Consider the following 26184-nt stretch of genomic DNA (forward strand, 5'->3'; position numbering starts at 1 on the left):
TGGCAGAGTTCTATAGTAATCTCATTGCTACTTTCAAGAGTTTAGTAAATATAGTAACCAAGGTTACAGTGATACAGTCCGTGATTCATTCTACAGTATAGTAGCAATTACCAGCTTTACATGTTACCAATCCCCACAAAGGAGGTATAAATCAGACCCAACAAATATATTACTAGTTGCATCAATATTATCAGACCTCACAAAGGAGGTATAATCAGCTGATGCATCAGGGCAGTACACAAACAAATATGTCACTAGTTGCATCAATATTATCAGACCTCACAAAGGAGGTATAAACCAGCTGATGCATCAGGGCAGTACACAAACAAATATGTCACTAGTTGCATCAATATTATCAGACCTCACAAAGGAGGTATAATCAGCTGATGCATCAGGGCAGTACACAAACAAATATGTCACTAGTTGCATCAATATTATCAGACCTCACAAAGGAGGTATAATCAGCTGATGCTTCAGGGCAGTACACAAACAAATATGTCACTAGTTGCATCAATACTATCAGACCTCACAAAGGAGGTATAATCAGCTGATGCTTCAGGGCAGTACACAAACAAATATGTCACTAGTTGCATCAATATTATCAGACCTCACAAAGGAGGTATAATCAGCTGATGCATCAGGGCAGTACACATCTTTACTGTGTTGCACTTTGTTAGCCTTGTCATATTTTGAGCACACTGAATTTCCCCAAACTATGGAATCAGGTTTTAACATATGCACAGTTTCACTAGATGGTATTGTTTTATGAAATCATTGCCACTAAAGTCTGTTTCACTTAGGGTGGATTTTTTTTATGTGTAAAAGTAGGTGGTTCTGACTTTTGATCCTAGCAGGATCTTCTTCATAGGCTGAATGACAAGTAACAGAAACTACAAGGGACAAAATACAAGCAATGAATACAGATCTATAGGTTAATGATCAGGGTGAACACAGGCAGGTTAATGAGCAGGGTGAACACTAAAGAATTTACTCCCTACTGTACTCTCTTCCTTTAATCTTCTCTTTGTTCTTCTACAGTTTATCTCCTACCTCTCCTCTTCCCTCTATTGATTATATTCTTTTCTTTTTTCTCTCCACCCTTTGTCAACTACTCCTCTTACATCAATGTTGTTTGTGTTCAGCCTCTTGAAGAAGATCCTGCTACGATCAAAATGTCAGCCCACTTACTTTTTACACATTCTCTTTCACAGGCTCTTCAGTGGATAAGCAGTGTGCTAGTTAGTTTGTTTAATTTGGATTCTTTATTAATAGATAATTTTTGTTAATCTCATTTCAGCCCCCCCTGCTATGGGGAATGCCCGCAGTGTACCTTGTGTGGATGTTTGTAAAGATATATATCTGGCTTTAGAAAGGAAGAAGATGATAATCAGAGACGGTTCAAAGGTCAAAGAAGAATATCTTGAAGCAGGCAGGCCGTACATCGGATATAAAAATGGTGTAAGTGGTTTCAGCTACTAGACTCCTGCTTCCAACCTTTATGTCAAGTAGACTCCAGTAACAAACTTCAAGCTTTTTGCGGCCTTGAACAATTCCACCTGTTTTATACCTTGTTACACAACTCAGTCCAAGCGTATTACCAGACCTTAAGAAAGAGGTGTCACGTACCCTGTTACATATATCATTACACTACACAGCATTAAGTAGTTAATTATATAACCTTGTTAGCAGACCTCACTGCAACCAAGGAGGTGTTTTTACCTCCATGCTGAAACTAGTATTGTGTAGTACTTACGTTGTCTTGTTACCAGACCTTAAGACAGAGGTATAACCAGGGCTGATAAATACATGATTACACTACAGCATTAAGCTTTGTTACATTAGGTTATTGTTTTTCTTTCATCTTGACTGTTAAAATATACCACACAAATAATGATAGGTATTGTGTTGTTATATATCACACATGACCATAGCTCTACTCTTTGTTTTAATGTACTTCTAATATAAATTGCCACTCATTGTATTCAAACACCTCACACATGACAGTAGTCTAAAAACCTGATGTGTAGCCATTCAATTGTGCTTTTGTCAATATGATTAAGTACTCAGGCTACACACCACATTATAATTAATAGTGCTTTAGCATTAACATTTTTGTATTGTTTCTGTTGACTAGATTCTCTTGTTTTCTGAACATTGATACTCAAAGCTATCAGTACAAGTGGCTGATGATTGTTTCCTCTCAAGGCACCAGATAAGGAAATCTTTGTTTGGGAAGAGCTGTTTGCTATGTTGATGTATCCATTTATCGACCCCCTCTTTCCTACATTATGTTTATGTTGTCTACATTATGTTTATGTTGTCTACGCTATCTCAGTAGCGTTATAATGGATATACATGTTTGGTATGTTGCCAGGATTGAGGGTGGCTTTTATAATTGTTGGCAAGTGATGAGTCACAAAATGTTCTGCATGTTGGCAGTTTACGAATCACAATTCTACAGATTCATGAGGTCTTGAGGTTTTAATGGTTATATGTTTAATCTGTGTTCATTTATAGAAACAGTGGTTATATATGTTCAGCCTGTGTTCAGGTTTAGAAACTGGTTATATATTTAGTCTGTGTTCAGGTTTAGAAATGTGTTCAGCCTGTGTTCAGGTTTAGAAACTGGTTATATGTTTAGTCTGTGTTCAGATTTAGAAACAGTGGTTATACAGTATGTTCAGTCTGTGTTCAGGTTTAGAAACAGTGGTTATATGTTCAGTCTGTGTTCAGGTTTAGAAACTGGTTATATGTTTAGTCTGTGTTCAGATTTAGAAACAGTGGTTATATGCTCAGTCTGTGTTCAGGTTTAGAAACAGTGGTTATACAGTATGTTCAGTCTGTGTTCAGGTTTAGAAATAGTGGTTATATGTTCAGTCTGTGTTCAGGTTTAGAAACTGGTTATATGTTCAGTCTGTGTTCAGGTTTAGAAACTGGTTACATGTTCAGTCTGTGTTCAGGTTTAGAAACTGGTTATATGTTCAGCTTGTGTTCAGGTTTAGAAACTGGTTACATGTTCAGTCTGTTCAGGTTTAGAAACTGGTTATATGTTCAGTCTGTGTTCAGGTTTAGAAACAATGGTTATATGTTCAGTCTGTGTTCAGGTTTAGAAACTGGTTTTATGCTCAGTCTGTGTTCAGGTTTAGAAACAGTGGTTACATGTTCAGTCTGTGATATCAGGTTTAGAAACAGTGTAATATGTTTAGTCTGTGTTCAGATTTAGAAACAGTGGTTATACAGTATGTTCAGTCTGTGTTCAGGTTTAGAAACAGTGGTTATATGTTCAGCCTGTGTTCAGGTTTAGAAACAGTGGTTATATGTTTAGTCTGTGTTTGGGTTTTAGAATCAATGGTTATTGTTTTATCTGTGTTGAGAGTTTGGAATCAAGGGTTTTATGCTTTGGCTGTGTTGAGGTTTTAGACTCAAGGGTTATATGTTTTAATAATGTGTGTTGTTGTATAAGAATCAAGGTTTATATGTTTAATCTGTGTAGTTGGTTTTAGAGTCAAGGTTTACATGTTTAATCTGTGTTGTGGTTTTAGACTCAAGGGTTATATGTTTTAATAATCTCTGTTGTGGTTTTAGAATCAAGGGTTATATGTTTAATATGTTCTTTTGTCTCACAGATAAAACTACCCTGTTGGTGGAGTAGGGTGTATCTTTGATTTGAGTGTTTCCCAGACTTCACTCAAAACATTGGTGTCGCAGTATACTACTTACCACACCAATTACCTACTATCCACACCAATGACCTACTAACTACACCAAATACCTACTAACCACACCAATTACCTACTAACAACACCAAGTACCTACTTACCACACCAATTAAGTACTCACCACACCAATAACCTATTAACCACACCAATTACCTATTAACCACACCAGTTACCTACTAACCAAAACAATTACCTACTAAACCACACCAACTACTACTAACCACACCAATTACCTACTCATCACACCAATTACCTACTAACCACACCAATTACCTACTGTACTAACCACACCAACACCTACTTACCACACCAATTACCGGTCTACTAACCACACCAATTACAGGTCTACTAACCACACCAAGTACCTACTAACCACACCAACACCTACTAACCACACCGACTACTACTAACCACACCAGCACCTACTAACCACACGATCTACTACTAACCACATTGACACCTACTAACCACACCAATTACCAACTTTGCTTCGTAAATGGGTCCCCATTTGGTTTTACACCTGTTTAAATGAGTAAGTTTTTTATTTTCATTTCAGCTTTATGGTAAACAAGGAGAATTCTATCTACTAAGCCAAGAGTGTTTCTACTTTAAGAAGGAAAGGATCAGGTACACTGTATGTCCATATAAAGAGAGCATGCAAGAATCAGAGGGTAACTCATTTCTGATCGGAGAAGGAGGGAGTTGGATAACTGATCCACAGACGGGAGATGACATCCTGGTCATGAATGGAGGAGAGAGAAGTCGTTGCCCGCAGGGAAAGAAAAGAAGAACAATGGTACAATTAATATATTGTTAACACTACATAGGAGATATACTTAAATAAGTACTTACTGTACTAACATGCAATTAATATATTGTTAACACTACATAGGAGATATACTTAAATACTACTTACTGTACTAACATGCAATTAATATATTGTTAACACTACATAGGAGATATACTTAAATACTACTTACTGTACTAACATGCAATTAATATATTGTTAACACTACATAGGAGATATACTTCAATACTACTTACTGTACTAACATGCATGGTACAATTAATATATTGTTAACACTACATAGGAGATATACTTAAATACTACTTACTGTACTAACATGCAATTAATATATTGTTAACACTACATAGGAGATATACTTAAATACTACTTACTGTACTAACATGCAATTAATATATTGTTAACACTACATAGGAGATATACTTCAATACTACTTACTGTACTAACATGCATGGTACAATTAATATATTGTTAACACTACATAGGAGATATACTTAAATACTACTTACTGTACTAACATGCAATTAATATATTGTTAACACTACATAGGAGATATACTTAAATACTACTTACTGTACTAACATACAATTAATATATTGTTAACACTACATAGGAGATATATTTAAATACTACTTACTGTAATAACATGCCTGCTTTATGGTGTGGTAGTGCATACAGGTATGCCATATGTAATCATATGGCAGACTAATGCAGGTCTGTAAGCCAGCAATAATCCATATTTTTTTTATTAAAATATGAGATATATTGTCAGTTGGTATTGCTGATTGCCATCAAGTATCTAGCCATTGACAATCCATAATAAGTATACCAACATGTCTGAACCACTATATCTAGTATCCAGCCATCTACAATCCATAATATGTATACCAACATGTCTGAACCACTATATCTAGTATCCAGCCATCTACAATCCATAATATGTATACCAACATGTCCGAACCACTATATCTAGTATCCAGCCATCTACAACCCATAATAAGTATACCAACATGTCGGAACCACCATATCTAGTATCCAGCCATCTACAATCCATAATATGTATACCAACATGTCCGAACCACCATATCTAGTATCCAACCATCTAATCCATAATATGTATACCAACATGTCCGAACCACCATATCTAGTATCCAGCCATCTACAATCCATAATATGTATACCAACATGTCCGAACCACCATATCTAGTATCCAGCCATCTACAATCCATAATATGTATACCAACATGTCCGAACCACCATATCTAGTATCCAGCCATCTGCAATCCATAATATGTATACCAACATGTCCGAACCACCATATCTAGTATCCAGCCATCTGCAATCCATAATATGTATACCAACATGTCTGAACCACCATATCTAGTATCCAGCCATCTACAATCCATAATATGTATACCAACATGTCTGAACCACCATATCTAGTATCCAGCCATCTACAATCCATAATATGTATACCAACATGCCTGAACCACTATATCTAGTATCCAGCCATCTACAATCCATAATATGTATACCAACATGTCTGAACCACTATATCTAGTATCCAGCCATCTACAATCCATAATATGTATACCAACATGCCTGAACCACTATATCTAGTATCCAGCCATCTACAATCCATAATATGTATACCAACATGCCTGAACCACTATATCTAGTATCCAGCCATCTACAATCCATAATATGTATACCAACATGTCTGAACCACTATATCTAGTATCCAGCCATCTACAATCCATAATATGTATACCAACATGCCTGAACCACCATATCTAGTATCCAGCCATCTACAATCCATAATATGTATACCAACATGTCTGAACCACCATATCTAGTATCCAGCCATCTACAATCCATAATATGTATACCAACATGTCTGAACCACCATATCTAGTATCCAGCCATCTACAATCCATAATATGTATACCAACATGTCTGAACCACTATATCTAGTATCCAGCCATCTACAATCCATAATATGTATACCAACATGTCTGAACCACTATATCTAGTATCCAGCCATCTACAATCCCTAATATATGTATACCAACATGTCTGAACCACTATATCTAGTATCCAGCCATCTACAATCCCTAATATATGTATACCAACATGTCTGAACCACTATATCTAGTATCCAGCCATCTACAATCCCTAATATATGTATACCAACATGTCTGAACCACTATATCTAGTATCCAGCCATCTACAATCCCTAATATATGTATACCAACATGTCTGAACCACTATATCTAGTATCCAGCCATCTACAATCCATAATATGTATACCAACATGTCTGAACCACTATATCTAGTATCCAGCCATCTACAATCCATAATATGTATACCAACATGTCTGAACCACTATATCTAGTATCCAGCCATCTACAATCCATAATATGTATACCAACATGTCTGAACCACTATATCTAGTATCCAGCCATCTACAATCCATAATATGTATACCAACATGTCTGAACCACTATATCTAGTATCCAGCCATCTACAATCCATAATATGTATACCAACATGTCTGAACCACTATATCTAGTATCCAGCCATCTACAATCCATAATATGTATACCAACATGTCTGAACCACTATATCTAGTATCCAGCCATCTACAATCCATAATATATGTATACCAACATGTCTGAACCACTATATCTAGTATCCAGCCATCTACAATCCCTAATATATGTATACCAACATGCCTGAACCACTATATCTAGTATCCAGCCATCTACAATCCATAATATGTATACCAACATGCCTGAACCACTATATCTAGTATCCAGCCATCTACAATCCCTAATATGTATACCAACATGTCTGAACCACTATATCTAGTATCCAGCCATCTACAATCCCTAATATGTATACCAACATGTCTGAACCACTATATCTAGTATCCAGCCATCTACAATCCATAATATGTATACCAACATGTCTGAACCACTATATCTAGTATCCAGCCATCTACAATCCATAATATGTATACCAACATGTCTGAACCACTATATCTAGTATCCAGCCATCTACAATCCATAATATGTATACCAACATGCCTGAACCACTATATCTAGTATCCAGCCATCTACAATCCATAATATGTATACCAACATGCCTGAACCACTATATCTAGTATCCAGCCATCTACAATCCCTAATATGTATACCAACATGTCTGAACCACTATATCTAGTATCCAGCCATCTACAATCCCTAATATGTATACCAACATGTCTGAACCACCATATCTAGTATCCAGCCATCTACAATCCATAATATGTATACCAACATGCCTGAACCACCATATCTAGTATCCAGCCATCTACAATCCATAATATGTATACCAACATGTCTGAACCACCATATCTAGTATCCAGCCATCTACAATCCATAATATGTATACCAACATGTCTGAACCACCATATCTAGTATCCAGCCATCTACAATCCATAATATCTATACCAACATGTCTGAACCACCATATCTAGTATCCAGCCATCTACAATCCATAATATCTATACCAACATGTCTGAACCACCATATCTAGTATCCAGCCATCTACAATCCATAATATGTATACCAACATGTCTGAACCACTATATCTAGTATCCAGCCATCTACAATCCCTAATATGTATACCAACATGTCTGAACCACTATATCTAGTATCCAGCCATCTACAATCCCTAATATGTATACCAACATGTCTGAACCACTATATCTAGTATCCAGCCATCTACAATCCATAATATGTATACCAACATGCCTGAACCACCATATCTAGTATCCAGCCATCTACAATCCATAATATGTATACCAACATGTCTGAACCACCATATCTAGTATCCAGCCATCTACAATCCATAATATGTATACCAACATGTCTGAACCACTATATCTAGTATCCAGCCATCTACAATCCATAATATGTATACCAACATGTCTGAACCACTATATCTAGTATCCAGCCATCTACAATCCCTAATATATGTATACCAACATGTCTGAACCACTATATCTAGTATCCAGCCATCTACAATCCCTAATATATGTATACCAACATGTCTGAACCACTATATCTAGTATCCAGCCATCTACAATCCATAATATGTATACCAACATGTCTGAACCACTATATCTAGTATCCAGCCATCTACAATCCATAATATGTATACCAACATGTCTGAACCACTATATCTAGTATCCAGCCATCTACAATCCATAATATGTATACCAACATGTCTGAACCACTATATCTAGTATCCAGCCATCTACAATCCATAACATGTATACCAACATGTCTGAACCACTATATCTAGTATCCAGCCATCTACAATCCATAATATGTATACCAACATGTCCGAACCACTATATCTAGTATCCAGCCATCTACAATCCATAATATGTATACCAACATGTCCGAACCACTATATCTAGTATCCAGCCATCTACAATCCATAATATGTATACCAACATGCCTGAACCACTATATCTAGTATCCAGCCATCTACAATCCATAATATGTATACCAACATGTCTGAACCACTATATCTAGTATCCAGCCATCTACAATCCCTAATATGTATACCAACATGTCTGAACCACTATATCTAGTATCCAGCCATCTACAATCCCTAATATGTATACCAACATGTCTGAACCACTATATCTAGTATCCAGCCATCTACAATCCCTAATATGTATACCAACATGTCTGAACCACTATATCTAGTATCCAGCCATCTACAATCCATAATATGTATACCAACATGTCTGAACCACTATATCTAGTATCCAGCCATCTACAATCCATAATATGTATACCAACATGTCTGAACCACTATATCTAGTATCCAGCCATCTACAATCCATAATATGTATACCAACATGTCTGAACCACTATATCTAGTATCCAGCCATCTACAATCCATAATATGTATACCAACATGTCTGAACCACTATATGCCATCATTTCTGTCTTTTCTTTTTCTACAGATTTACTTTGTCTGTGGTGTTACCAATGAAATACTGTCCTTAGCAGAAAATGAAATGTGTGTGTATGCATTCCACTTGAGTACTCCTGCAGTCTGCTAGGAAGCTGGGAAAAGACCAATGAAAATGATATTTCACTTCCCTACATACCTTACCACAAGAAAGGAGCTATATAATAGTACATAGTACACTTCTCAATGTAGCTGCTCATGACAGAGATATTAACCATTTTAGAGGCAGTAACCATCTTGGAGGCAGTAACCATCTTGGAGGCAGTAACCATCTTAGAGGCGGTAACCATCTTAGAGACAGTAACCATCTTAGAGGCAGTAACCATCTTGGAGGCAGTAACCATCTTAGAGGCAGTAACCATCTTGGAGGCAGTAACCATCTTGGAGGCTGCATCCATCTTAGAGTCAGTAACCATCTTGGAGGCTGTATCCATCTTGGAGTCAGTAACGATCTTGGTGATAGGATCTGTATAATTGTATTGAGGCATTAGCTTCTTGATTGGATATCAGAGGATCATCTCGGAGTTAATGTGAGTAGTATTAAAGCTAGCGATCCTCCAAGAGGTATGAATAGGGTCTTCCAAAAGTTAATGTTATTGTGATGCAAGTGGTACTAAAGTGGACAGGCCTTCGCAGGGTATTGGGATCATCCTAGAATATATGTAAGGATCCTTCAAGTGGTATTAAACACGCCAAATACTGTTCGGTGAAGTATGTTCGGCTCTAAAGTGAACACAGGGCTTTCCTGCCATTCTTTGGAAGTTTCTCATTCTAGGAATTCAATTTACAAAAATACATTTGGAAAGACAAACCACAGTAACATCACCACCTTTGAGTCGCCTACTAGAAAATATTTAAACAGTGAAAATGTTGTTCCACTGAGTGGGACTTATTTAATCAATCTATCAATTGAACGATCAATTGTTCGTTGATTGATGTAATAATAAGAAGGGAAAAATGAGAGATGGTGCTCTTAGGGAATAATTAATGTTCTAAAGATATGAGACAAAAAGCCAAATGCTAGCCAATATACTAATCAGAATATAAAATGAAACTTAGGGAAGCACTTGAGTGCACACTGTCTCCAAACTACCCTCCTTGCTATACAGTTACATTCACCACCGCTGTCAAGCTTTTACTAAGCCGATTTGAACACAATAGCGAGTTGAACAAAAGAGCACTCTTAATTAAGATTTAAAAGGTGTCCAAACGGTCCGCAAAGATAGTGTGTTTATAAGCCATATTTTATTTTGCACATTAGCGTGAACCAGAGTCTATCATACAGGAAGGCTCTAGCATAATCCTACATGTGAAGAACAAGACCTGAAATCCCTAGCAGGTGAAAATATATTTTGGCAGTAGAGCAAAAAAAAATGGGAGCAGTCTAGTCTAACCCCTGTTTGTTCGCTCAACTTATATGGAGAATAAGCTTGCACTAGAGTTCTCACTGAATACTGTTACTTATATCTCTAACCATGTGGCAGCCTAACAGCGCACTAGCCAATGGAAATAAAATCAAGCCTAACCATCTGTTATTTGCTGAATTTGTGTCGCAGTTAGCTCGCACTAGATTTCTCACGGAATAAATGTCTTATATTTCTAACCACATGGCAGCCTAACAACAAACTAAGTCAATGGCAAAATCAAGCCTAACCATTTGTTTATTCGCTAAAATTGAATCGCAGTTTGCTGGCACTAAAATTATCCACAGTTTAGAGGGATGTACTACTGTTATGCAGAGATCAACGTTACAGTCGATGGTCTTTGTAGATAGCATACATGTGTAACGTCCTTAATTATTGTTTTGCTTGACTTTTGGTATGTCAATATGGGTTTTCCGAAGTTCTTGGTACGCATATTTTTAATGCAATGGCTGATTCACTTTTTTAATTTTAGTTACATAGACCTACCACTCGTTGATCAAGGCTAATAATGTACAGGCCAGGGTAAAGGCTATAATTATGTGCTTTTTTATCAAGCTTTTGAGTAGCCGATTATCACGATCGTCCATAAATAACCAAGAAATTTTATTTGTGAGGTTTGCTAACGTGGAAGATTTTCATGAATAATATAAAGTAGTGAATCTCAGACAGTTTGGTAGTGGCGTACATAAACTACAGCGCTACTGACAAAAACAGTCAAATCGCCAAAAGTTCTTTGCTCATTGTTTGTGAACAATAAGCAGCTTTGTGATGGCATGATGCTGTCCACATTACTCAGGCTGGCTATCAGCTGGTGTGCATTCAGCCATGGGACCACTATGCACATGCATAATGAGCAAGTGGTGCGAGATTACAATGGCCTGGACATGGCGGTTAGATTTGGGAGGCTTCCCTTACAGAAAGTAAAGTCAAAGGAGAATCTTGGTATGACTGCTTTCAACATGTAGTTTTACCTATCTATTCTTTTCAAGTATATTACTAGTCAAAGTGCTAATGAACTGACTTACTTGCTCAATGTGACATCATCCCCTTCAATGTTAGCAGTCACCTGTTGGTACTAACGTTAATAAAGTAATGGAGATGTCAACTTTTCAGTTCCCATGCAACACACTGGGAATAAATTGACGAACCAGTGTTGTGCACAGGATATCAGAGATGTCCAGAGGTTAGGGGTGATGGACCAGCGTTGTGCACAGGATATCGAGATGTCCAGAGGTTTGGGGTGACGGACCAGTGTTGTGCACAGGATATCAGAGATGTCCAGAGGTTTGGGGTGACGGACCAGTGTTGTGCACAGGATATCAGAGATGTCCAGAGGTTAGGGGGGACGGACCAGTGTTGTGCACAGGATATCAGAGATGTCCAGAGGTTAGGGGTGACGGATCAGCGTTATGCACAGGATATCAGAGATGTCCAGAGGTTTGGGGTGACGGACCAGTGTTGTGCACAGGATATCAGAGATGTCCAGAGGTTTGGGGTGACGGACCAGTGTTGTGCACAGGATAACTATCAGAGATGTCCAGAGGTTTGGGGTGACGGACCAGCGTTGTGCACAGGATATCAGAGATGTCCAGAGGTTAGGGGTGACGGACCAGTGTTGTGCACAGGATAACTATCAGAGATGTCCAGAGGTTAGGGGTGACGGACCAGCGTTGTGCACAGGTTATCAAAGATGTCCAGAGGTTTGGGGTGACGGACCAGTGTTGTGCACAGGATATCAGAGATGTCCAGAGGTTTGGGGTGACGGACCAGTGTTGTGCACAGGTTATCAAAGATGTCCAGAGGTTTGGGGTGACGGACCAGTGTTGTGCACAGGATATCAGAGATGTCCAGAGGTTTGGGGGGACGGACCAGCGTTATGCACAGGATATCAGAGATGTCCAGAGGTTTGGGGTGACGGACCAGCGTTCTGCACAGGATATCAGAGATGTCCAGAGGTTTGGGGTGACGGACCAGCGTTGTGCACAGGATATCAGAGATGTCCAGAGGTTTGGGGTGACGGATCAGTGTTGTGCACAGGTTATCAGAGATGTCCAGAGGTTTGGGGTGACGAACCAGTGTTGTGCACAGGATAACTATCAGAGATGTCCAGAGGTTTGGGGTGACGGACCAGCGTTGTGCACAGGTTATCAGAGATGTCCAGAGGTTTGGGGTGACGGACCAGTGTTGTGCACAGGATAACTATCAGAGATGTCCAGAGGTTTGGGGTGACGGACCAGCGTTGTGCACAGGTTATCAAAGATGTCCAGAGGTTTTGGGTGACGGACCAGCGTTGTGCACAGGATATCAGAGATGTCCAGAGGTTTGGGGTGACGGACCAGTGTTGTGCACAGGTTATCAGAGATGTCCAGAGGTTTGGGGTGACGGACCAGTGTTGTGCACAGGATATCAGAGATGTCCAGAGGTTTGGGGTGACGGACCAGTGTTGTGCACAGGATATCAGAGATGTCCAGAGGTTTGGGGTGACGGACCAGTGTTGTGCACAGGATATCAGAGATGTCCAGAGGTTTGGGGTGACGGACCAGTGTTGTGCACAGGATATCAGAGATGTCCAGAGGTTTGGGGTGACGGACCAGTGTTGTGCACAGGATATCAGAGATGTCCAGAGGTTTGGGGTGACGGACCAGTGTTGTGCACAGGATATCAGAGATGTCCAGAGGTTTGGGGTGACGGACCAGTGTTGTGCACAGGTTATCAGAGATGTCCAGAGGTTTGGGGTGACAGACCAGTGTTGTGCACAGGTTATCAGAGATGTCCAGAGGTTTGGGGTGACGGACCAGTGTTGTGCACAGGATATCAGAGATGTCCAGAGGTTTGGGGTGACGGACCAGTGTTGTGCACAGGTTATCAGAGATGTCCAGAGGTTTGGGGTGACGGACCAGTGTTGTGCACAGGTTATCAGAGATGTCCAGAGGTTTGGGGTGACGGACCAGTGTTGTGCACAGGATATCAGAGATGTCCAGCGGTTTGGGGTGACGGACCAGTGTTGTGCACAGGTTATCAGAGATGTCCAGAGGTTTGGGGTAACGGACCAGTGTTGTGCACAGGTTATCAGACATGTCCAGAGGTTTGGGTGACGAACCAGTGTTGTGCACAGGATATCAGAGATGTCCAGAGGTTTGGGGTGACGGACCAGTGTTGTGCACAGGTTATCAGAGATGTCCAGAGGTTAGGGGTGACGAACCAGTGTTATGCACAGGATATCAGAGATGTCCAGAGGTTTGGGGTTCCAGTGTATCGGTTCAACTTGTTGTATATCTACCATAAGTTACATGACAGTTTCCGTGTTATGACAGAATGACAGATTTTGTCTGTTATTGTGTCAGCCAGTTTCTATAATGATATTTCTTCTCCTATAGCAACAGACCTGAAACAAAACTTTCAGACTAATGTTTGAAGCCATTAAATTAAGTTCACAAACTTGCAGTGTTTCCATAGCTTGAAACAAACACAAATATAAATAGTGAAAGTTGATTGTTGCATCACAAATTGTTTTTATTTAAATTATTTAGTGCAATTTTATTCATTCGATATTTCTAAGTAAAAATATGTATAATATCAATAAAATCGATAGCTGGAAATCCATGTACATATGTAGTAGTGCTATTTAATGTGACTTAAATTCAAGGTGATGGGGAGGTCCACTTCATATTTTAATTTTTCTTTCATTTGAATTTTATTGTTGCTTTCAATCTATGTTTAAATCATTGTAAATAATAACTTCAGATTCTTCTTCATCTTTTGAAAATATTTCGTTTTAATATGAGTGTTGCTAGGGAAGGGTTGATAGGAAGGGAATGTTGCTGAGTAGAACTACGGTGTGCTGGAGTGCAATTCTATATTTAAACCATGATCAGAACTGTGGTGTGCACGAGTGCAATTCTATATTTGAACCATGAGTAGAACTATGTTGTGCATGAGTGCAATTCTATATTTGAACCATGAGTAGAACTGTGGTGTGCACGAGTGGAATTCTATATTTAAACCATGAGCAGAACTGTGGTGTGCAGGAGTGGAATTCTATATTTAAACCATGAGCAGAACTGTGGTGTGCACAAGTGAAATTCTATATTTAAATCATGAGTAGAACTGTGGTGTGCGCGAGTGGAATTCTATATTTAAACCATGAGTAGAACTGTGGTGTGCACGATTGGACTTCTATATTTAAACCATGAGTAGAACTGTGGTGTGCACGAGTAGAGTGCATGAGTAGAGTGCATGAGTAGAACTATGTTGTTCATGAGTGCAATTCTATATTTGAACCATGAGTAGAACTGTGGTGTGCACGATTGGACTTCTATCTTTAAACCATGAGTAGAACTGTGGTGTGCAGGAGTGGAATTCTATATTTAAACCATGATCAGAACTTTTCTTGTGCACGAGTGGAATTCTATATTTGAACCATGAGCAGAACTGTGGTGTGCACGAGTGGAATTCTATATTTAAACCATGAGTAGAACTATGGTGTGCACGAGTGGAATTGTATATTTAAACCATGAGTAGAACTGTGGTGTGCACGAGTGGAATTCTATATTTGAACCATGAGCAGAACTGTGGTGTGCAGGAGTGGAGTTCTATATTTGAACCATGAGTAGAACTGTGGTGTGAGAGCACCATCAGAATAATGCTGAATAACTTCTGTGTAATAAAAGTATTTTTGAATGTACAAAAGATTCGTGATTGTAATGAAGACGGAGCTGATCTAAATATTAAAACAATATTCACTGATGTTTTGCAAAGCATGACTGCCTAATGATGTATGGCTGACATAATGGTCAATACTTCTTATCAAGATTTTAGTGTATCATTCTTATTATTGTGAAAGGTATTTTGTTATTTGCCTAACTAATGGCTTTAAGCCAGATCTGTAACAGAATCACTCAGAATCATTTTAATGTCCACACTGTATCATTGTCTTGTAATTTGTGTATAATTAATTATTACCATGGCAACTTGGAGAGAATAAAAAATAAAAATTGTCCTTGGTTAGTATTTGTTTCAGTGTTTTGAGAATACAATATGACACCGCACAAGAATGGAGCTTTGCCAAATTGTCCACATTATTGGCATAGGTGTAAATACTGGAGAATATTAAGTTATTGATTAATACAATTTAAGAGAATTACTATAAACTTATGAAAAAGACAAATTGACATTTACGTAAAGTGGCCTCAGAAGGAGAGAATTATAAAATAGACAATTGTAGAGCAGAAAGGAGAGAATTATAAAAAAGACAATTGCAGAGCAGAAGGAGAGAATTATAAATATGACGATTGCAGAGCAGAAAGGGGAGAATTATATTATAGACAATTGTAGAGCAGAAAGGAGAGAATTATAAATAAGACAATTGCAGAGCAGAAAGGAGAGAATTATATAATAGACAATTGTAGAGCAGAAAGGAGAGAATTATAAAATAGACAATTGCAGAGCAGAAAGGAGAGAATTATAAATATGACGATTGCAGAGCAGAAAGGAGAGAATTATATAATAGACAATTGCAGAGCAGAAAGTAGAGAATTATAATAAGACTAGCAGAGCAGAAAGGAGAGAATTATATAATAGACAATTGTAGAGCAGAATGAAGGGAATTATAAAATAGACAATTGCAGAGCAGAAAGGAGAGAATTATAAATATGACGATTGCAGAGCAGAAAGGAGAGAATTATATAATAGACAATTTTAGAGCAGAAAGGAGAGAATTATTTAATAGACAATTGTAGAGCAGAAAGGAAAGAGTGATATAATAGACAATTGTAGAGCAGAAAGGAGAGAATTATAAAATAGACAATTGTAGAGCAGAAAGGAGAGAATTATAAAATTGACAATTTTAGAGCAGAAAGGAGAGAATTATAAAATTGACAATTTTAGAGCAGAAAGGAGAGAATTATATAATAGACAATTGTAGAGCAGAAAGGAGAGAATTATAAAATAGACAATTGCAGAGCAGAAAGGAGAGAATTATAAATAACACAATTGCAGAGCAGAAAGGAGAGAATTATATAATAGACAATTGTAGAGCAGAAAGGAGAGAATTATAAAATAGACAATTGCAGAGCAGAAAGGAGAGAATTATAAATATGACGATTGCAGAGCAGAAATGAGAGAATTATATAATAGACAATTGTAGAGCAGAAAGGAAAGAATGATATAATAGACAATTGTAGAGCAGAAAGGAGAGAATTATAAAATAGACAATTGTAGAGCAGAAAGGAGAGAATTATTAAATAGACAATTGCAGAGCAGAAAGGAGAGAATTATAAAATTGACAATTTTAGAGCAAAAAGGAGAGAATTATATAATAGACAATTGTAGAGCAGAAAGGAGAGAATTATAATATAGACAATTGTAGAGCAGAAAGGAGAGAATTATAAATAAGACAAATGCAGAGCAGAAAGGAGAGAATTATATAATAGACAATTGTAGAGCAGAAAGGAAAGAATTATATAATAGACAATTGTAGAGCAGAAAGGAGAGAATTATTAAATAGACAATTGTAGAGCAGAAAGGAGAGAATTATAAAATAGACAATTGCAGAACAGAAAGGAGAGAATTATAAAATTGACAATTTTAGAGCAGAAAGGAGAGAATTATATAATAGACAATTGTAGAGCAGAAAGGAAAGAATTATATAATAGACAATTGCAGAGCAGAAAGGGGAGAATTATAAATAAGACAATTGCTTATTAAGTAGAGCAGAAAGGAGATTCAAACAAATTAAGAATAAGAATTTCAAATCTATTTTCATAAATATTTTCTAATATGATAAAGAGGACTTCAAGATAAAATGTTGAATTTTGAGTTATTACGAGAAATTACGAGAAATACTTCGATATTACCAGCGATCTACTGCCAATGTCGCAATAAACGATCAAGTTATTCCGAAAATTGCGTACTTTCTCTATTGTCATACTTTTCATGCATTTATTAGTTGTTGGTTTCTCTTCGGGTAACACTATGGGGACTGGGGTTGAGAGTGGATCAGGGTATTTGGTTTTCGTGCCCAGGCTCTATCTTGACAGAAGAAATTCGTTTTCGCGTTTATCACGATGTTTATAATGTCTTCATTGGTATCAACAAGACAATTTTCTCATGCTAAAGTGAAATTCTCGATGTTTATGTCCCGGCTTTACACGACCAAAGACTGATGTAAATTCAAAAAGGCGCCATCCCTGTTCCGCATTAGTTTAAGAAGATATTAAAACGTCGTGATTTGGGCCGAAATTTGAAGAACAAAAAATCACAAGGCTATGGTCTCACAAAAGGATCAAATTTGTACGAAAAATCCATTTTCTCATATTCCAGTGTCGATGTTTATCAAAGATTCATTGGAATCAGGAGTATTCTCTCGTTTTAAAGTGAAACTGTACTCAATATTTTCTGTGCCGAATACATCACACATTAAATTATGTCATCAAGATGTTGAACTGTCCCTGTGTCTTTAAAGAATATGGCTCTAATATTACAAGATTATAGTTTGATATAAATCCAGAAAAGCGCCATAAACTTTTCTCACCAGTTTGAGAAGATTTGGAAAGTCGTGGATTTGGTCCGGAATTTCACAAATTCATAAGGCTATAGCCTTACAAAATGATCAAATTTACATGAACAATCAATTTTCTCATATTCCATTGTCGAAGCTAATAATGGGATAAATGGAATTTTATAAGACAATTTGTTCATGTTAAAAGCGAAAATATGCTCGATTTTTTCTGTGCCGAATACATTAAACATTAAATTATGACATCAAGATAACTGTGCCTTTAAAGAATATGGCTCTTATATTACACGATTTTTATAGTTTGATGTAATCCCAAAATGGCACCATCACTTTCCTCATCATTTTGAGAAGATTTTACAAAGTGGTGATTTGGACCGAAATTTGACAAAATCATAAGGCTATAGCCTTACAAAATGATCAAATTTATACGAAAAATCTATTTTTTCATATACCATTGTCGATGCCTATTATGGGTTAATTGAAATTGATGGGACTATTCGTTCATGTAAAAGCGAATTCAAATCGATTTTTTTCTGCTCGGAATATATTACACCTTAAATTATGGCATCAAGATGTTAAACTGTCCCTTTAAAGAACATGGCACTAGTAATGTTACACGATTATAGTGTGATGTAAACCCCAAAAGGCGCCATAAGTTTTCTCGTCAGTTTCAGGAGATTTTCAAAAGTCATGATTTGGACCCAAATTTCACAAAATCATGAGGCTATAAGCCTTACAAATGATTAAATTTGTACAAAATGCTCCGAATACATGCTCCGAATACACTATACATCAATAATGACATGAAGATTTAATACTCATATTAAACTCTCTCTTCAAAGAATATGGCACTTATATTACACGATTATAGTTTGATGTAATCCCAAAATGGCGCCGTCACTTTTCCTCATCATTTTGAGAAGATTTTACAAAGTGGTGATTTGGACCGAAATTTGACAAAATCATAAGGCTTACAAATTGATAAAATTCATACGAACAATCAATTTTCTCATATTACATTGACGATGCCTGTAATGGGATAATTGAAATTGATAAGACAATTTTTTCATGTAAAAAGCGAATTCAAATCGATTGTTTTCACATTAAATAATGACATCAAGATGTTAAACTGTCCCTGTGCCTTTAAAGAATATGGCTCCAATATTACACGATTATAGTTTGATATAAATCCACTTTTCAAACCACTTTTTATTATATTCCGAATACACTATACATCAATTATGATCAAGATTTAATATTTATATTAAACTGTCCATTGAAAGAATATGGCACTAATTTTACACAATTATAGTTTGATGTAAATCCTAAAAGGAGCCATAACATTTCCTCATCAGTTTGAAGAGATTTGGCCGAAATTTGACAAAATCATTAGGCTATAGCCTTAAAAAATGATCAAATTTATGCGAACAATCAATTTTTCTCATATTCCATTGTCGAAGCTAATTATGGGATAAATGATCAAATTTGTACGAAAAATCTATTTTTTTTTTATATTCCAGTGCCAGTTTTGTTTTTATACATTATTTAAAACCAACAAGACAATTTCTCGTGTTAAATTGAAATTTTACTTGATTTTATTATATTCCGAATACACTATACATCAATTATGATCAAGATCTAATATTTATATTAAACTGTCCATTGAAAGAATATGGCATTAATTTTACACAATTATAGTTTGATGTAAATCCTAAAAGGCGCCATAACATTTCCTCATCAGTTTGAAGAGATTTTAAAAAGTCGTGAATTTGGGCGAAATTTGACAAAATCATTAGGATATAGCCTTACAAAATGATCAAATTTGTACGAAAAATTAATATAATCATTTTCCAGTGCCTATATTTTTTATATATAAATTCCAATCAACAAGACAATTTTCTCGTGTAAAAAGCGAAATTCTACTTGATTTTATTATGCTCCGAATACACTATACATCAATAATGACATGAAGATTTAATACTCATATTAAACTCTCTCTTCAAAGAATATGGCACTTATATTACACGATTATAGTTTGATGTAATCCCAAAATGGCGCCGTTACTTTTCCTCATCATTTTGAGAAGATTTTACAAAGTGGTGATTTGGACCGAAATTTGACAAAATCATAAGGCTTACAAATTGATAAAATTCATACGAACAATCAATTTTCTCATATTCCATTGTCGAAGCTAATAATGGGATAAATGGAATTGATAAGACAATTTGTTCATGTTAAAAGCGAAAATATGCTCGATTATTTTCTGTTCCGAATAATCATTTGAGAAGATTTTACAAAGTGGTGATTTGGACCGAAATTTGACAAAATCATAAGGCTTACAAATTGATAAAATTTATACGCACAATCAATTTTCTCATATTCCATTGACGATGCCTTATAATGGGATAATTGAAATTAATAAGACAAATTTTTCATGTTAATAGCGCATTCAAATCGATTTTTTCTGCTCCGAATATATATATTACACCTTGAATTATCACATCAACATGTTGAACTGTCCCTTTAAAGAATATGGCACTAATATTACACAATTATAGTTTGATGTAAATCCTACATGGCACCATTACTTTTCCTCATCAGTTTAAGAAAATCTTAAAATGTCGTGATTTTGACCCAAACTTCACAAAATCATAAGGCTATAATCCTTACAAAATGATCACAATTGTACGAAAAATTAATTTCATATATGTCGAGATATCTAATGGATTCATATTCCAGTGTCCAGTATTGATACTACGTATTTGAATTGCATGTGCAATACGGTACTACGTATTTGCATTTCATGTGCAATACGATACTACGTGTTTGCGTTATACAAAGCGTTTTTCCTTCGCTTTGTAACAACAGTAGGCGCTATAGAACAGTACATCGATGTTAAAGTTGAGCACAGCCAAGCTGAGACAGTTTCTCACTGCCACGCTACATTGTAAAGCGAATAGTAGAGACCGGATTAAATTACCATATTTACGGTCCTTCGCCTGGTCCTCGAATTGATCGACAAGGGTGGCAGGAGTGTGAGTCATACGGGGTGTCAATTTAATACTAAAACACTGAGCCACACTATCATCTTCAAAATGGGATGAGATCCGGTGATGACTAGAACGTTATGTTCCTGTTACATTATTACTATTTGGTGAATCGTCCATCGATAGTTTGCTTGACCGATATGTAGATAACATACACGGAGGCGCCAGTCATTCATTGCCCGAGCAGTTAGAACTGGAGTTCTATGACTGGTAATATTCTGAACTGGTCGATTGGTCATGTAAGTTTACTCAGTTTTGCCGTAACAAAACTAAGGGAACAGCCTGTGAATTAAATATTAACAGCGGACCAAAGACCTAGAATTTTGCTGAGTGCCGGCTGTTATTTGCCAAATGAAAACACGCCTCTCTATTCTCCATTTCGTCAACCAGGACCCTTTCAAGTTTCATAATAAAGGCTCGAATAACACGAGAAGGGCCGTTATTCCAGCGGCTAGTACACCCGAAACTGGCAGCGTAACAATCCACGCCAGAAGAGTATCACGCATTATTCTGTAGTCAACAGCTGAAATATTATCAAACAAACCCACAGCAGCTATAGCACCAACCTTACATTGTGTGGAACTAATTGGCAAGCCTAGATTAGACCCCAACAATATGATGGTGGTAGCACCAAGCTCCATCGGGAAAGCACTGGCGAAATATAAGAAGAAAGATAACAACATGATTTTCCCTTCGTCTATAGTCTTCTTGAATGTAGGTATATTGAGAAACAAGCCACCTCTGTTTGTTTTGCCGATACCGCCCCCAACCCCAATAACAAGTTACAATGATCTGCTATGCAGAACACCAAAGTTTTAATTATTGTAGTGACAGATTAAGCATGCAGATAACATATATCAGCTGCTTACCTTGATGGCACAATGGGAGTAAGGCGTTCTCCCATGGTCTTGGTAACTTCTCTGCCACCCACCACATATCCAAACGACACACCAATGCTTCCGAAGAGAAACATCCAAAAGGGGACCTCTATATTAGCTTGACCATCCGCTTCTTGATACACGTTCCAGATGGTGATGAGGGGTTCTACGGAGATACTGAAGAAGAAGAAGAAGAAGAAGAAGACTACCATTGATTGGTGTCTGTTACAGTATCTATATAAGGGAATTGAGGCATTGATTGGTGTATGTTATAGTCTCTGTATACGGAAATTGAGGAATTGATTGGATTCGGTTACAGTTTCAATATAAGGAAATTGAGGTGAACAATGAATAAAGTTTTTTTTTATCGTGCCCAGGCTTGCCTTTCTTTTCACCATGAGGACCATGATTGGCATTCGCAGGTCTTCTAAGAGCGTATAATCTCTCTGTTGTTGTATTACTAGTTTTGGTTAAGACCTATCACGAATCCGACGGCATACACACAATGCTACTATTAATCTAAGCCTGACTTTCACTAAGTAACCAACAAACTGACGATTGCTTGTTATTCTTGATTGACACAATTCTGCTCTATTCCTTAAGTTCCAATGTGTCAGCGTTCGTACGAAACAATTTATAAGCTATTAGACCGACAGACGAATAGATTCGTTATGAAATTCACTGGTTTTATAATGAAATTAAATTGTAGTAAATAGGAACAGTTTTACCTTACTATGATACTGCCGTATGCAAATGAAGATAAAACAACAACCATAATTAGTAAAGGTTTAAAAACTCCCTCTACATCTTCATCGTCAGCCTCGTTTACTTCTTCCTTTTGAAATCCTCTGTCCTTAGATTTTGTGCTTTCGTCAGATTCTACGGAAGAAAAATAACGATAATTTGAGTATTTTGTTTGTTTCTGTGGACACCGTTACAATATATCAATCAATTGTAATGAAGTCTCTATATACATCTACCGTGGTTAATTTTTTTTTTGGCCCCCAGTAGTTAAACCTACAGAGTATGAAATTTAATCAAAGTAAAACACATTTCGAAAGTGTTTCACCTAATGAAGATAAATTAGCAACTTATTAATGATTTCAGATGACTAAAGCAAATTGGTTGTCTAAGCAACATTTTCGTTTTAGTATGAAAACATGCAAGCATTAAAACTATTTTCATATTTTTGATCTCCTTGGTATCTCTAACGCGTGAAATCTTTTCTGATGCAGTTAATAAACTGAATTTTGAATTTATTATCTGATAATAATCACAAATTTATTATGAACAAATAGTAATATCGTTTATTGTCTGCCTCAATACATATAAACACATGTATGCTGCAGGATTAGTGTAAGAATAAATAAAGGCCATCACACACAATATTAGTTGTTGTATGTTGTAAAGCAGTGACAGGTTCTTTTAGCACTCTTTGGGTGATTCCACCGCTTTCTTTAACAACTTAAACTAACCAACTGTAACCATTCAAAACTTGGTATCCATAAAAATAAGGAGAATGTACTGACTTAACGAGCCTGATGAACTGTTTTTTTTTTAATTTCCTTACTGGGAGCGTCGTTTAATTGAACGAGAGAGGCCATCTCCGCAGCGTTGTTTTTGCTTCCTGGATAACTCCTCGGTATAATAACAAGTCTTACAAACAAAGCGATCACCATGGCAATAAACAGACTACAAACTAACGCCGAATACCAAGAAATGCCTACTAGGTCAAACCCTGAAAAGAAAGAAAGAGAAGATGCTAGAAATTAAGATGTGGTTGATAAAGACAAGTAGTATCCCTGACCTTCTCCCGAAAGATGTATTAAAATATGAAAATAATACTCCTGCTAATGTCACAATGTTAATGTTACACAATAAGGAGAGGACAAGATTAATAAGCGATGATATGTTTTTGAGAGCGAAACGGTTATTAAAAGCTCTATCACAGCAGGCGATGGTGGCCTACCTCCCCAGCCCCCCCCCCCCCCCATCGCTATTTGTTTAGTTTCCAAAGAGACTGAGCCACCACTTACATGCTTTGTTAAGTACGGAGGCCATCAAGAGATTGAAGAAAATCGCCAAAAAGTACCAAGCTGGCAAACTCATTACCATTGCCTTGTATGGACTGTTCTAAGGAAGTAAAACCACAGTCAATGAAATAGTCTCTCATGGTATTATTAAATTATTAGAAAGTAACCTCTCATAATATTCATAAATGGAAAATATCACCAGGGAGCTCCCTGGTCTTACAACGGCAGTCATATTGAGCATAAAACAATTAATGTTATACAAGATAAGTTAATACAATGATAGTAAGACAAGGAGAATAACTGGACTGCTGGCTTTACGTTATTATTGTTTGTTACTTTATGCGTATTAACCGAACTGTACTTACCTTCACATAAATAAATTTAGCTAACAGTACACTATAGGCCTACCGTTCTAAAAGACATCGCATTAACTTACCCTTCTGAGCACTGTGTATAGAATTACATTGTAAAATACAATGGCCAGGATCCCGGATAGGAATGGCGATGCAGCCCAAGCTAACGCTGAAATCAGAACCACATATTTGGTTGAAATTACTCACTGAACAGTAAAAATAACCGATGAATTCCTACTCACTACTCCCAAATATGTTGAGAAATCTGTTTAAAAAGCTGTTTTATCTTTCCGGGTCAAAATTCATATACCAATACCTTTCTGGGACATATCGTGGTTTTACTCCCCTCTTCCCAACTCCCTGCCCCCTCCCCCTCCCCTCTTCCCAACTCCATGCATGTTCGCGAACTTATTGCAATGTTAACTGAGGTACTGTATACTGTAGGTGCATACTGTAAAAATACTGTACTGTTCTGTAAACACTGATTTTTCAGAATTATTATAAGTGCATTGAATAGTCAAAAGTTTCAGCTACAATAATCCTTTGAGAGAAAGAAACTCTCCAAGAATCCTAAGATATTTAGCCAGCTAAGATTTTGTAAAGTAACTCTAACCGTATTTTGCAGTCTGTACTAAAGAGCAATGATTCAAGAGACACGTGAATCCGACGGCTCGGTATGACTCTACTAGCCGCACTATACATTTCATGAACCCTACACCCTATATGTATACTATCTAGCCGCACTATACATTCTATGTTTGGTAGTTAGACATTTCATGAACCCTAGACCCTATATATATACTATGGCCGCACTACATTCTATGATTGGTAGTTAGACATCTCATGAACCCTAGACCATATTTGTATACTATCTAGCAGCACTATACATTCTATGTTTGGTATAGTTAGACATTACATGAACCTTAGACCCTATATGTACATTATTTATCGGTATTCCCCCTTCTTTCTAGTTGTATCAGTGGTAACGTCAAGGATTTTGCTCAATCTTCGTATCTGAATTCGTCGGTAGACAAAGACCCCTTTAGATTTTGCAGAATATATATACAGACTGACTAAAGTTAACATCACATGTTGATTTGTCTCACCAATATATCCAAGCGTCTCCCAATTAATACCGTTAAAGCCCATAACAACCGCATGAGAACCAATAATGGCCCCCACTACACCGTGAGTAGCTGCAACAGGTAGCTGCATTACAGTAGCTATAATGACCCACGTACCACTAGCTGTAATGAGATAAAATTATGATAATCGTCATCATTATCGTCATCATCCTGTATTAATATACAAATACTGCTGTCATGGTACTATACACGAATATTCTCAATCAGGGCATAAAGAAGTTGTTCTAAAA

General features: G+C 36.9%; 2 protein-coding genes and 1 long non-coding RNA gene across 5 annotated transcripts in view; 2 read left to right on the forward strand and 1 right to left on the reverse strand.

Moving 5' to 3' along the window:
* Nucleotides 1-15981, forward strand: part of LOC139984375 (uncharacterized) — a 51166-nt gene extending 35185 nt beyond the window's left edge. For both annotated transcript variants that reach the window (XM_071998268.1, XM_071998270.1), the window contains exons 4-7: nt 1298-1458; nt 4276-4515; nt 9551-12165; nt 13303-15981. In XM_071998268.1, the coding sequence (XP_071854369.1) occupies nt 1298-1458; nt 4276-4515; nt 9551-9649 (500 nt within the window). In that variant the 3' untranslated portion in view covers nt 9650-12165; nt 13303-15981. The remainder of the gene's footprint in view (nt 1-1297; nt 1459-4275; nt 4516-9550; nt 12166-13302) is intronic.
* On the forward strand, nt 1490-4248 carry LOC139984376 (uncharacterized). The gene is made up of 3 exons (XR_011799062.1): nt 1490-2888; nt 2961-2996; nt 3031-4248. It is a non-coding gene; the product is annotated as an uncharacterized lncRNA (long non-coding RNA).
* Nucleotides 15281-26184, reverse strand: part of LOC139984374 (sodium-dependent phosphate transporter 1-like) — a 17302-nt gene continuing 6398 nt past the window's right edge. Inside the window, exons 3-9 of one of the 2 annotated variants that reach the window (XM_071998266.1) lie at nt 25916-26056; nt 24893-24978; nt 24460-24556; nt 23994-24161; nt 23152-23302; nt 22415-22600; nt 15281-22196 (exon numbers count right to left, since the gene is read on the reverse strand). In XM_071998266.1, coding sequence (XP_071854367.1) covers nt 21950-22196; nt 22415-22600; nt 23152-23302; nt 23994-24161; nt 24460-24556; nt 24893-24978; nt 25916-26056 — 1076 coding nt within the window. In that variant the 3' untranslated portion in view covers nt 15281-21949. The remainder of the gene's footprint in view (nt 22197-22414; nt 22601-23151; nt 23303-23993; nt 24162-24459; nt 24557-24892; nt 24979-25915; nt 26057-26184) is intronic. The other variant, XM_071998267.1, reaches the window with a different exon arrangement.

The sequence above is a fragment of the Apostichopus japonicus genome, chromosome 17 (assembly GCF_037975245.1).
Source record: "Apostichopus japonicus isolate 1M-3 chromosome 17, ASM3797524v1, whole genome shotgun sequence".
Lineage (NCBI taxonomy): Eukaryota > Metazoa > Echinodermata > Holothuroidea > Aspidochirotida > Stichopodidae > Apostichopus > Apostichopus japonicus.